The 14,258-nt window shown below is 39.1% G+C and overlaps 1 protein-coding gene across 8 annotated transcripts in view; it reads left to right on the forward strand.

Moving 5' to 3' along the window:
- RNASEH2B (ribonuclease H2 subunit B) overlaps window positions 1-14,258 on the forward strand; it is a 40,121-nt gene that overhangs the window by 11,361 nt on the left and 14,502 nt on the right. For 6 of the 8 annotated variants that reach the window (XM_085536220.1, XM_015851856.2, XM_085536218.1 and 3 more), the window contains 5 exons: window positions 2,553-2,660; window positions 5,149-5,225; window positions 6,994-7,114; window positions 11,127-11,191; window positions 12,056-12,161. In XM_085536220.1, coding sequence (XP_085392346.1) covers window positions 5,175-5,225; window positions 6,994-7,114; window positions 11,127-11,191; window positions 12,056-12,161 — 343 coding nt within the window. In that variant the 5' untranslated portion in view covers window positions 2,553-2,660; window positions 5,149-5,174. Of the gene's footprint in view, window positions 1-2,552; window positions 2,661-5,148; window positions 5,226-6,993; window positions 7,115-7,887; window positions 8,020-11,126; window positions 11,192-12,055; window positions 12,162-14,258 lie in introns of those variants that run through there. The other 2 variants (XR_014942137.1, XM_085536219.1) reach the window with 2 other exon arrangements.

The raw sequence follows: 14,258 nt of genomic DNA on the forward strand, positions 1-14,258 counted from the left end.
AGCAAATGCAGGTGATCACACCACCATCCCACAAATAGTTACTTTCTTCTGGTCAGATTGCCCTTTTTGTCAAGGATTTCTTATTAGTGTTTAAGTAACGTGATATTTGCAGTATGAGATACTGGAATAGAAACTAGCAGTAAGCCTTGGTTAGGGTTAATGTTTTTTGTTTAAAGACATAGTTCATGCTTTTTTTCCTTTTTCACCATCTCGTTTGATTTCTAAGTTACGTGTTTTCATTTTGAAATTCTCTATTGCTATTTATGTGTTTGTAACTGAAGTCTTCATGTACGCTTTACTACATGGTGTACTCATTTCTAAGTCTTCCTGAAAGAGTAATTTAAGAACAATAGATACAGAATGTGAAATCATTTATCCTCATCATGTTACCTATTTTTTGATTGCTTAGATTTGCTGTGAGAATATACAGCCACAGACATTTTCCACCTGCTTTATTATGTTGTCTTGTAATCTATTATGTTTTGAAAAGCACACATATCAACGCCTTTCTGTGTGGAAGAGGAGATATATTCAACTTGAAGAACAGGAGATCTCGGGAAAGGTTTTTGGGAAAAACTAAAAGTGCAGTGATTTGACTGAAAGCCTGGATGTGTTACTTTAGAATTTACAGAAGCTTATTTATAGACCTGAGTGAACTTTCAGTGAGGTAGCGTATAAGTGTAGTATTTGAAAATGGAGGGACTGAGAACTGGTAATGTCTGTTGCTTATGCTTGGGTCTAACAAACAAATTGTTGTTGACAAATGTTGTATAAATATTTTGCTGATGGACAGTTGGTTGAATATGAGCCAGCAGTGTGCCCAGGTGGCCAAGAGGGCCAATGGCATCCTGGCTTGTATCAGCAATGGTGTGGTGAGCAGAACTAGGGAAGTCATCCTGCCCCTGTACTCGGCATTGGTGAGGCCTCACCTCGAGTACTGTGTTCAGTTTTGGGCACCTCAGTACAGGAAAGACATGGAGGTACTGGAGCAGGTCCAGAAAAGGGCAACAAGGCTCATGAAGGGCTTGGAGAATCAGCCCTATGAGGAGAGGCTGAGGGAGCTGGGGCTGTTTTTCACAGACAGGTAAGAAGGTCAACATTTCTGTCCTGTACAAAGACTACAAACTAGAGTTTCAACTTATAATTCAGAAGTACTGCGAGAAGCATTTTTCAAAGCTCTGAACTAGAGCAAGGGGAATAATTATGCTACAAACTGAAGCAGCTAAATGAAGTGATAAAATTAGGAGCAAAGCTGCCTAGGTTCTCTCTCCGTCCACTGGAGAATGTCTCTAATGATAGTGTTGATAATCACCTGTGGTGCTTGTCATTTTAATGTAAGCAGATAAAACAAGCTGAAATTGGGCAATAGAAATGGTCCATTTCACAACTTTTCCTTGTTCTCCACCATGTTTGGCTGGCACACTCACTGGTAGGAGTCTTAAGTTGTGCAACTTCTGTGATTTCATCTTGATGCCTGGTGCTGATCAAACTGATGTAGACCCTTGCTGAGAATCACATGGTAGTGATGGATAACTTTGCTCTCCCTAGTATCTGCTGTTCATTCCTCCCACATCCAAAAGAAATGTTATTGTCAGAGAACTGAATCTGTAATCTTAGGTGAGGTTAAACATCCTGTCAGCATTTGGATAAAGGAGGAACAAAAGCATCATCAGTCATTTCTGAAAAAAGATGCATCTGCCCATTTTAGCTGACCTCCTTCAGTAAGACTGGGGGATCTGTCCAGGCTGAAAACAGCAGTGCTGACATCAGCTTGTAAGGGCTTGCACTGAAACTTTTTGGAGCTAGCTGTATATTTTGAGCAGGGGTGCCGTAGCTGATGTTGCCTCTAGAGGATGACAGGACTAATCCAGCCTGCAGACTCAAGTAGCTGAACATCAGTGGCCCCTTCTGCAGTTCTGGTGGCTTCCTCCCAGCTTAGACATAGAAAATACAAGACTTTTTTTGTAAGGTGTTTGTCATTCTCTCGTTAGAACCCAAAACTAACATGAATCAGCAGAGCTGTGCTATGGAGCAGCCTAAAATAAAGCTCCCCTTTTCAAACTGTCAATATTCTCTTGTTCACCTTACACGTCTGCTCGTACCAAGTTACTGGTGTCTGTTTTAATGCACAGAAAAAGACATCACACTATCACTTGAGGGTTTTGTTACCCTAACCTCACCTCTGATATCTTGGAGACGAGCATGACGGAAGGAAAGGAAATTTTCTGGGTTTCCACCTTCCCCCTTCAGCACAGTCAAAAAGTAATTTCTTGTGTGATTTTGATTTGGGCTTGGATCAAAGGCTTTGTGTTGTAAGATGAACTATTCACACATCTTATTTATTGATTCAAATTCAGTTTGGTTTATAGAGCTGGTAAACGAACATCTGCATATAATAGTTTTCTTTGTCTGAGCTTTCTTTGTAGTGAGTTTATGTAGAATGTGTGTATGTTTGTGTGTGTAAGTATATAAGGCACATTCTTCAGGCGTATTGGGTATTCTTTTGATTTTTGTGAAAGCCTACAACACAAACCAGATTTCTTTTTCAACAGGGGAAGCAACTCTTTACTTATTCAACAGCGGTGCACAGCAGCTGTTTGAAGTAAAAGCTTTTCATGAGGAATATCATTCCTGGTTTATAGGTGAGACTGTTCAACAAGGTGAGTAATGTTATGTATCCTTCCCTTAACCGTAACTAATGTTCATACAAAGAGACCTTCTCTCTTTCTTCTATTAAATTTACAGGTGTTTCTTTTAGTTGTTTGAGGCATGCTGCATCACATCCCCACCTTCTGACACACTCATTTGCCATCTGGATTTAAGCGGGGCTGGGGGCTTTGTGGTCTCTTTTTAAAAGGCTGCCTTTGGCAAGTTCAATTAGACAGATGTTCATTTGTCTTTGAGGAAGGGTATGGTGGGGTGGGGGAGTCGTTCAGTTGTGTTTAAACTGAGCTGCCATAAAATACTTAGCTTTCCTTGTCAGTCAGACCAGAAAGTCCTTGCTGTACGTAAAATATTTCTTATCCTATAGAAGGGAAAAAAGGGCTGGAAAGCCTGAGCTAGCTAAGCAGAGCAATGCTAGGCAGAACTTGAAGCACTGGAGTGTGGTTTGATTTGGTTTTCTTTTAATTACTTCTGTAGTCTTCACTGTAAGTGCTGTGGGATAAGCCTGCTGTCTGAAGGTGATGTTTCAGTGCTGTGCCTAAGTGACCTCATCTGTAGCATCATAGTCTCTGATCCTAGCTCATCTTTCTGAAAATTGTTGAAAAGAAGTTTGTGTAACCGCTTATGATGACTTTAACAATCCTTTTTCATTGTGGGCATCCCTGGTATAGTGTTTTGCTCGCATAATTTCCATAGATTATGTAATTAGTATCCATTCAGGAGATGAAGGCATGTCCTTTTGGTCTGCTTGTAACTAGAAAAAAGACCATTTATAATAATAAAATAAATGGTGACCCCACCAGACATATACCTTCCTTAATGGTAATATCCCAAATGTGTGTTAACATTTAAATGTACTTTGCAGGTGTATATAGCAATGCAAGCAGTCTGTGAGCTTTTCCTTATTCCCTCTGGATGAGCCAAAAGACCAAGTCTGCTCCCTGCTCCCAATTATGTCCATTCTATATTCTTCCCCCTCCCTTTCTAACCTCTGCTTTGGCCCTTGGGAAACAGTTGCCTTAAGGAGTAATTGCCTCTTTTTTTCTTTTTCTTTCTTTTTTTTTTCTTTCTTTTTCTTTCTTTTTTTTTTTTTTTTTTTTTTAAATATAAAAGGTGGAGGTTTTTTTCCCAAATGGAGTTGGGAAAACACTCAGGTGATGAACAACACAGGAAAGCCGTGTGTTTGCAATTAAAGCAAATCTAATTATCTGCAAAGAAGGAAACGACTAGAGTGTAGGAATAGACAGGGATAAACTCTTCAGGAAAAACAGGCAGGGGAGAAGGGGAGAATCATCGTAGAATCATAGAATGGCCTGGGTTGAAAAGGACCACAGTGATCATCCAGTTTCAAGCCCCCCTCCAGCCATATGCAGGGCTGTCAAGCACCAGACCAGGCTGCCCAAAGCCACATCCAGCCTGGCCTTGAATGCATCCAGGGATGAGGCATCCACAACCTCCTTGGGCAACCTGTTGCAGTGTGCCACCACACTCTGTGTGAAAAAGGGACTTTTTAGAAGGGTGTGGAGCAACAGGACAAGGGAGAAGACAGCAAAATACAGTGTAAGAGCTCACTCTGCACCAGCCTTACGTCATTTAGTATCCTTGAGGCTTGTCAGAAACTGTAGAAGTAGTCCTATAACAACTAGCCGTGTCCTTGATACTCCCTCTGGACAGAAAAATTGGAATTAGCTTAGAAATAAATGAGAATTGGATCCCTAAGCTAATTTGGCTGTACAGATTGTAGAGACTGCACACATTGCATGATCTCAGTTTTACAGACAGATTGTCAACTTTGACCAGACCACTTTGCTGCCACCCTGTCTTTAGTTAGTTTTAAGGCTGTTCCAGTGGGATTTTCTTTCTTTAATTATCTTAATTGTGTGAACTGAAACAGAAAAAATTAGATTTATTTGTTTTTGGTTTGCTAATTAATGTCATGTTCTTATCAATTATTTTTATCTAATTGGTGAAAATCCTTCATGTTACATTGTTTCAAATTACCTTCAGTTGTGCAGGAAGCAGAGTAAGCCATCATTCTGAAATGATGGTGTAATTTTGAATGAAGCACTTGGTGAAATGTTTTCTGAACTGGGGTTCCCTTGTCCAGCATTTGGGCAGAGTATGCTGGATATTTACCTTGTATCTCAAAGTAAGATTCCATTTCACTCAAATCTGCCAATAGAGGGCAGCTTTAATTTTGTTGTTTTCAGTGTATCACTGGAAAAGGGAAAACATTGTGCTTCAGGTCAGAAGCAACAGAGCTTGTACTTTCATTTGGCAGGGTTGAGAATTGAGCTCCCTGTATTTTTAATATAAAATCACAAATAGAATTTTCCTGCCCATTTTAGTGAAATACTGGAATGCTTAATGTGAAAAAGATCCTCTTTTCTCACCCACGCTCCTGAAAAGCATCCTAACAAACAGATCCAGTAGTAGTTCTGTGTCTAGTAGTACTAATATCACTTTTATATATCTGTCCCTTAGATGGGCGCCTGCTCTTTATTACACCGATGGACCCCTTATTTCTGATACTTTATTATCTCATGAAGGCAGACAAAGAGGTAAGCCTGCTTAATTTTTTCACTGAAAGTCTCAGGAGAAAACATTATTTCTGTTACTGTTTTAATGTTATGAAGAATGATTTCCCTGCTGTGGGAAATTTAGTTTGCATTTAAAGCAGAGATGTTCACCTTATACGTATCTTTGTTTTCATCCTTCTTAGTTTTGTGTCCAGTAAAGTATATTCCATGAATCAGCTTGGAACCTGAACAAAATGTAATCCCCTCTTTGTAAAAGAAGAAGGGAATCTTTTGTCCTTTTGTGAGAATTTATCCCAGAACTATTCATTTTAAAATGGTAGAGATCATCATAATAGAACAGACTAATGCCCATCCTGAGGTGTGGGTGATTCACTTTGAGAAAGAGGGGGAAAAAGAAAGATGAATTTGGATGCTGTGGAAGGGGAAGAAGTAACTTTTCTGTGGCAGTTTGAACTTGAAACACTGCCTTTTCAGAACCTAGTATTTGTAGAGATTATGTATTGTTAAATAGCAAAGGGGTGAGCAAGTACCTGTCTCTTGAGTAAAGGGAAGTCTTGAGGCTTGTGTAGCAGATACCTCATGCAAAGCCAGCTTGAATGCAGCAGATTTATTTGCCGACCTGAACCTGATGAGTGTTAAGATACTGGGTTCTGTAGAGTCATTCTTTGTGCCATCTTTTCATTTTGAAAGTCAGATCCAGGGTTGCTGAAGTCTCTGAGCAGAGCTATCTCCTGTCCAGTAGACCTCCTTAGCTTAGGCTCTGTTCCTTCAGGAGGTGAATGTAGCTGTCTTACTTCTGGACACAAGCTGGCTTGTGCAGTTAAGTTACCTACAGGAGGCTGTTAATTTCAGCTCTGTTTTTGCCTCTCGTAGTGTTTTGCCATTGTAATTGCATCTTTTAAATTGGAAAAAATAAAAATTCATTCAGTTTTTTTTTGTTTTTTTTTTTTTTTAAATCTTATTATACAGTATATTCTTATTTTTATTAAGGCTCTGTCTGCCTAATAAGAGGATTAATTAATAATGAAAGCATTTTACCCAAGTGCTTTTTTCCATGCTAAGCGATGTAATGATTTCAGCTTTGGCTCCTGACACCATGCACTCTCCAAGGGTGGAGAGCTCACTGAGTCTTTGTACTGATGCGCTAAAGGATCTTTCCAAGGGGAAGGCTGCCAGTTGTGCCAAACTGTGCTGAGTGATTATGCATTGTTTGGCAACGGCAAGATTTGTTTGATGATTCTGTCATGTGTAGGGCTATTTAAGTGCTGCCAAAATTGCTTTATATGCATACTGTGGCCAAACTGAAATTGACTTTGCAGAGGTGAAAGGTTAATACTATGTTCCAGAAGCTGCCCTGCTCCTTTGAGATTTATCTTTATGGAGGGAAAAGCAAACTTTGAATGGGAGTTATGACACTGGATTTAATCCAACAGGTTTTGGTCTCAGACACTATTGGCACACATTGACTACTGCATCTTATGTCATCTTCCAAAAAAAAATGTTGCTGTACTTCACATTAGTTTTTCCCATGTAAGTTTTAAATTTGGACTCTTCTGAGCAGTAGTTGAAGAGTTCAGCATTTAGCAGATATTTACTGGTTTGGAATAAATATTTATAGTTTATTTTGTAATCAGTTTCTAAATGTCCTGTGGTACCATTCAAAGTAAATCTTCAAGTCCTTTATTCTAAAGCTGTGGCAATTGCATGCATCTGTATTTCTGTATATGCGTATGTGTATATGTCTTAAGAGTATAATAATGCTTTTATCATCCCTTTGATGTATTTTCAGCAACAAGGAAAGTTCCAGCCACTGGATCAAGTTGTGCTAGACTCGGAGTACCCATACTGCCCATTGCTGCTGAAGTGTGAAGGAGTTAAACGATCCATATGTCACATAGCAGAAGAAAAAGGTGAAAAAAGAGCAGGGGAGGGAGTGAGAAAAGGCTGGGTTTGTTTGTGGTCTTTCATTGCAATATAGATTTCAGGACTGTTTTTTTGCTTTCCAAACACCCAAGGTATGCAGGATGATGAAGCTGTACATTCAAAGCAGAACTTTAGGCTTAGAAGTCATTGTTGCAGTATTGTGAATCACGTGTAACTGCTGCAATTGAAACAGTTGTGCAGTCTTCCTGCAAAGTGACATAAAAGTGAAAAGCTGATCAGAGCTGGCTTGCTAGACATTACTGTCTCCCGCTAACAAGTAAAATGCCAGACTTCTATATTGTTGCATAGTGCATCATTGTGGCTGTGAGCTTTTCCTGAAGGATTTAGATGCACAAGTTCAAGTATTTCCTGTATGATGTGGTTTATATACAGTTAACATGGAGCTCTTACTTCTCCAAAAGAGTCAGTTTGAACTTTGAGGACAAATTTCCATTGAAAATGATAACTAGGCAGCAGCAAATCTAGGCAATGAAACAGTTAGTACGTTTTGCTGGGACTGAAATAGTTGGAATTATGAGTTGTCTTGGACTTCCAAAAGAAACTGAGAAAAGCATTATCTTACATTTGGTAATGGTGGGGGTAGGCAACCCTTTTCCTAGAGTGAGTTGTGATTTTTGGGAAGGCTTCCTTAACACACATGCATCTGAGCTACAAAACCTCTTTTGCCTTCCAACAAAGCGATAAATACTTTCAATAGAAATTAGTGTTAAATTTTTAGGCAGTTTGTGTACCTTTACAGCTTGTCTGATGCTGCCTAAGGAGCTGCGAGAGAGAGAAGATAGTAAAATTCTGCCCACCTGTCTGGGAAGGTGAAAAATGCTGTCAGATTCTCTTGACTGTCAGTCAGCTCTGCATAGGAATATAGGGCAAGGTGAGATCATTTTTCTGAAAGGCCGCTTCCTCCAAACAGTGATACTGTCTTTGGGCAGTATTTGTGTTTTCTTTTTAACAGCAAAAGAATACATACATATATTTAAAGTATTTGCCGTAGACAAGATATAAGATGTGGGGCTTGTTATTAGGCTTTCTGTAATTTCTTAGAATGCTGAAGCTGTGGTTATGCAATAGACACATTAAGGCTTGCTCACTTGTCATGTACAAGTTCACTTTTCTATACAGTTTCCTTCTATGTGTTTCATTTTCACATCCCTTTTACTGCTTGTAAAAAATACCAGTATTATGACTAATATACTCTTTTCCAGTGCTAAGACTTGTCCCCTATGTAGCCTTTCTTATTTAAGGAGCAGGGCTTTAGGGTAAGAAGTATCTGTCATGTTCTGTCTGCTGTAACTCTGTTCTGTTTGGCAGAAGCTAACAACATAATTAGTTCACTTTCAATTTAATCTAAAGGCTTTTAACATCTGTATAACAAGTTCTTACCCTGGAGCACTTACAGTTTACACTCGCTGAGTTAGTAGAAAGTTCACCTTCTCTGGCCTCACCGTCAAAGGGTACTGAAATTCATTTTGCTGGATTAAATTCCCATTTACCTGCTTTAGTAGTTTGGGAGCTGTGTTACAGCTCACTGAATCTGGGTGAGGCAGGTTGTTTGCTAATAAATTCAAAGACTGGATAAAGTGTATGATAGAGAAGGTTTAAAAAAAGGTTATGAACTCCAGTGCCAAAGTGTTATTCCTTGTTTCATTTTGCAAGGCAAAAACTGCACTGTGATCTTGTCTGATGTGATTAACATGAAGAGCCAAGAAAACCTACCTGATTAGAATAACTAAGTAATATTGCCAAGCTTGTATTCCCAGAAGGTAGGAAAAAGGGGCCGTATGAGTTTCTGAGTTATGGAAAACACTGAGAAAATGGATGTTAAAATGTGCTTTAGGCAGTTTGCTCAACAATACATTGGGGAAACTTCCAAGTCTACATAGCGATTACTTGATCGCTGAACATATTATTTAATTGTAGAACCACTTCTATTCCATCTGTATTTCTCAAACCCAATCTTTCCAGATGTCTCAGACCAGTTTTATAGGCACCAGACACATTAGGGGGAAAAAAAGGCTTTCCAATATATACTCATATTATCAAACATAGTTGCTAACTCTCACCAATATCAAATGTGCGTCACATGTTTAATCCACGTTCCAATTTTGTCAGCAGTTTGTGACTTTCATAACTCACTTTAATTCTTCAGAGGTCTCAGATATTGTCAGTTCTAGAGTTTAATAGTCAAAACTGTCAAGCACACAAAATATTTTCAAACAAAGTGATCTCTGAAGAATTCAGCATAATTATTTTTCACATGTTTTAATGAAAATGGCTTCACAGTTCTACGTTTCCTTTCCCTAACCGAGTCACTCTGAATCTCACTGTTGTGGGGGAGTCTGCCTGGGAATCCAGACTGGAATTACTTTTCAGCACAGGTTGGGGGATGGTGGCAGGAGGTTGTCCCCTCCTCGAACTTTCTCAGATAAGAGAGGAATCCATGAATCGTACTCACTGTATTTGGACCCAAACCATGTGAGCTCTTTGAGAAGCAGGTTCAAGAATCCAGAGTGTCTCCCCCCATTTTCTGCTTCTTTTCTTGCAGATTTTGTAAGTCACTGCAGCCAGGAACGTCACACCTAATTATTTTATCTGCAGTTCATCAACTTCATGAAGCAAAGTGTATATTAGCCTTTTTTTTCCCCTTTTACTCCAAAAGAAATTTGTTTTGCTCTTTTGCAGCGAGATGGATTTAAAGACAGCTTTCCCTGACCTCTCTGTACCCCCTACCATGCATACATAAAGAGTACATAATAGTTAGATATTTCTATGCAGTTTGAAAGAGCCAAGATAAACCCCAAAGAAGGAAATGCTGAAACAGTCATAAATAATATGTTGTTGTTTGCAAGGGGAGGAAACTCCCTGAACCAAGTGTTGGAATATGATAGCGAGTCAGTAAATGACATGACACAGATGTATGTATTTATGGGAATGGTATAAGGAGATTAAAAGCTATTGACATACCTGCTAAAGAACTAGCTTCATACACCATAGGCTCTGAAATCTCCTGTTATCTGATTCATGAAGCATTCATTTCCATTTCTAAACTGTAGCTCTGTGAAATAATACTCAATAATTTTTATCCTTAAATTTTGATCGGCCTGTGTAATTTTCTCTCTCCTTTGCCTCAGCGTCCTGAATTCACATATCTGCAACTCACTGATCACACATGAATATTGAAATGTTCATGGTACCCTAGTTGTCACAGGGGAAACAGTTTCTGAAGTTCTTACATCATCGAGTTAATTTATGCTGCTCAATAAATCAGAAATGAATCTTGTACTTCCTCCCACTAGGAGTACGCTTTGCTGTTTTAATTCCGTGTCTTCTGACACTGTATTAAGCCTCATAAAAAGGGAACAGAGGCAAAACATCAGCTAGAGTTGCATTGTGACGTGAGAGGAGAGGGAAATGATAGAAAAAGGGATTCCTGAAAGGGCAGATGGTTTATCTTCCTAACCAGCCCTCTCTCCTGACCCCCTACGAAGTTCTGGAATTCAGTAAACTAAAGGTTTGACCTACTGTGTAGCAGGGTTTGATGTGGTTTTGTGAGATTGTTTGGGGTTGTTTGTCTGCTTTTGTATTTTTAAGCATTCATAGAAACAATGTTTTATGTTGCAAACTGTGCAATTAAAATGACCATTCTGGTGACACAGGGCAGTGAAGATTTGGCAAACAAAAAGGGCTTGAAAAAAGACTTACTGAATTCAGGCAGCATGAGATTACACGTATATAAATAAAATGTGTACTATGCTGGATTAGAGCCTAATTAAGGATTGTTAGGCTGTTCAGACTCATATCAGTTCAGTCTGCTTATCTTTTCATGTTTCCAGTAATTTTGAAACTTTTTGCACTGATATCAAACATTCAAGTTGCAAATTAACTTCCATACTCTGTCTACAACTCTGCAGATTTTAAGTGTATTGAGAATGCAGTCCAAACCAGTTGTGACTTTCTTCCCCTTATTTGGTCTTATTCCAGAGATTGGCAGTCAGAAATTTCACAAGTACAGCCAAGAGAAGACATTGAAGTGGTTAAAAAAAAAGGTATTGTGTTTTTCTTTTACTTTCAGAATTACTTTATGTTTAAAATCCAAATGCATGTTGGCTTGTTTGTTATCTGTGTTTCTAGGCATCCCTCAATTGAATGGTTTTAAGTTAAAAGAGGGAAGATTTAGGTTGGATCTTAGGGGGAAGTTCTTCACTAGGAGAGTGGTTCGGCCCTGGCACAGGCTGCCCAGGGAGGTTGTGGATGCCCCGTCCTTGGAGGTGTTCAAGGCCAGGTTGGACGGGGCCCTGGGCAATCTGATGTAGTAAATGTGTATGTTTGGTGGCCCTGCCAGGCAGGGGGGTTGGAACTACATGATCCTTGAGGTCCCTTCCAACCCGGGTCATTCTGTGATTCTGTGATCTGTGAATCTAGGGGAAATGTACTTTGCAGCAAATGCCTGAGGTTTTATGTTCAAACAGTACCTGTTTGTACTGCTGAAAATTTCTTAGTCTGACAGTGTTCTTTGTTAGATGTGGTATAACAGTGCCTGGTAATGTCCTTAATCTTTGATTTCCATGGGTGTTACCTTTGAAGTCCATCTGAGCTCAGGGATTCTATGTTCTCCTAGCAGGTATATATCTTACCTGTGTAACGGTGGCCATTCCCTCTGAATAGCTCTGCTTATCTCAGAGTGCTGCAAAATCGGTGCTTTGTTACCAAGGCAACATGCTCAAAAACGTGCTAGCTTCTTTGTGTTTTTGAGCTCATATGCTAGTCATTACAAATGTATATTAAATTTCACCACAGTCCATAACTCGAACTTTTTATATGCTTGAAACAAAATTACAAGAGCTTTGTCACTGTATTAACTTGTGCATAACAACACTGATATAGACATTTCATTCTGTGGTTTCCTACAGGTCAATCAAACAGTGAAAGCACTTAAAAGCAATGGTATATGTGTAGGGGAAAGGATATATTCATCTACATTTGTCAGCAGTAAACAAATCACCGATTCTGAAGAAGGTAAGGAAAGGAACCATTTAGGCACTGTAACATAATCAGTTTTTTGTGAAGTAGTATGCCTGTAGTTAAAACACAGTTAGCATCTGAAATGTACTAAAAGTGGCCTCTGCAGTGAATGTATTCCTTACACAGAAAAATTCAGACCTGTTGTGACTGAGTCTCTTGACTTTTCTGAGGTGGTATCTTCACCAGGGCCATTGCATTTAACTGTAGGTCTCGGCTGGGATTGTTTTAGCTTCTTAGCTTACAGACCAGTTGTTTTCTCATTGAAATGTGTGCTGAAGTGTTTTGCTGAACTGAGACCATCTTGTGTAATAGGGCACATGCATTTAATATGTATGAGCATCCACACAATAAATGTCTCTGTACTAGAAGAGACTGTTTTTATTAGCATGCAAATGCTGTTGATAGGATTGTCCTTAAAGGGAAGGGGTCATAAGGAACACGTAGTCATAGAGGAAGCATTAGGTGTAGAATACACACAGGTGCACTTATTCAGGGCAAAAACTTCAATACTATATGTATTAAATATATTATTTATTTCAATATTAATATTTAATTGTAATTAATAAATTAATTGAATTAATTAAATATTAAAAAGTGGCTGTGCCTGTACCAGAAAGCCTGAAGTGATCCGATTGATTCTAGTCACCTTTTTTGCTAGTGAGGGCTGCATCTTGAATGTCACTTGGATATGAGGTTGTATAGATTAACCTAAAAATGGTCTCTGGGAAATGGAAAAAGTTCCAAACAAAATGAACAAAATCACATTGTTTCTGATTACTGCTAAGGCATTCAGAAGCCTGCACACCATTGAAAAATAAGTAACGGCAAAGCAATTTGCTGACAAAGTGGAAAAGGAGTTACTAAATAATGATATCAAAGGGAACAGCATAAATGAGATTTAAGAGGCAGCTAGACAGCTTTATAGAACAGAGATTGTAATATAGTCGTTTTAATTGTAGTAATAGTTTTTAAAAAGAAACAAAGCTGCAAAGCTTGTAAGTTACTTTAACTTTACAGTAGCTTTTTATTCTTTTTCTCTACCTCTACTTTAATGAAATGGAAAGTTTTCTTGCCCTGACAGTGATAATCTCTGATACTTGTTATCAAACTGCTAATCTGTACTGTTTTTTCTACCTTCCTGCTTGCTTACAGAAGCATGTATATACTTGTCTTTTTAGATTTGTAGATCTAAAGAGCAGTGATTAAGTAGGGAGTACTGAAGGTTAAAAATAGGTAAGTTATGGGAGGAGTTCCACTGTATGTAGCAAGGTGAATGGCAGGGAGTCAGACAGACCTTACTCAACACTTATTCTTAATAAGTATCATTTTCTTGCCTGATTTCTCACTGTCATGACAGTGCAGTTTATGTCTGCAGAGAATTGCTTGTGTAGGAGTACTATGAAATTCCAATACCTTACTAATAGATTAATATTATAATTAGCTTTTACACATGTCACAGGGCAAAAACCTAGATGCATATAATGAGAGCAAGGAGGAAAGGAGGGAAAGCTTAAGATGTGAAACTCTAGTATTTCATTGGGAAGACAAAGAAGATAGGTGCACAAATATCCCTGGTGTTTGACAGGTTAGTAACAGATCAAGACTAAGCTGAGAACAGTACCTGGAAAGCAAACAGCAGCTAGGGTCAAGTGCACCTTGAGCTAGTTTGCTGATGACACCCCGGAATGCCAACAGTATCCTAGGCTACATCAGAAAAGGGGTGGCCAGCAGGGTGAGGGAATTATTTGTCCCTCTCCTCTCTGCCCTCATGAGACCCCATCTGGCTTATTGTGTCTGGATTTGGGATTGCCAGTAGAGGAGGGATGTAGAGTTCTTGGAGTGTGTCCAGAGCAGGGCCATGAAAATGGTCAGAGCAGCACCTCTTCAATGAAGACAGGCTGAAGGAGGTGGGCTTGTTCAGTCTGATGAAGAGAAGGCTATGGGGAGACCTCATTATGGCCCTCCTGTGTTTAATGGAAGATGATAAACAGGAGGGAAGTCAACTTTTTACATGGGTAGATTGTACAGGACAAGGGGGAATGGTTTTAAACTAAGGGAGGGAAGATTTAGGTTAGATTTCAGTGAGAAGGA

Source organism: Coturnix japonica, chromosome 1 (genome assembly GCF_054131305.1).
Source record: "Coturnix japonica strain WE chromosome 1, WE-NBRP24, whole genome shotgun sequence".
NCBI classification, from domain to species: Eukaryota; Metazoa; Chordata; class Aves; order Galliformes; family Phasianidae; genus Coturnix; species Coturnix japonica.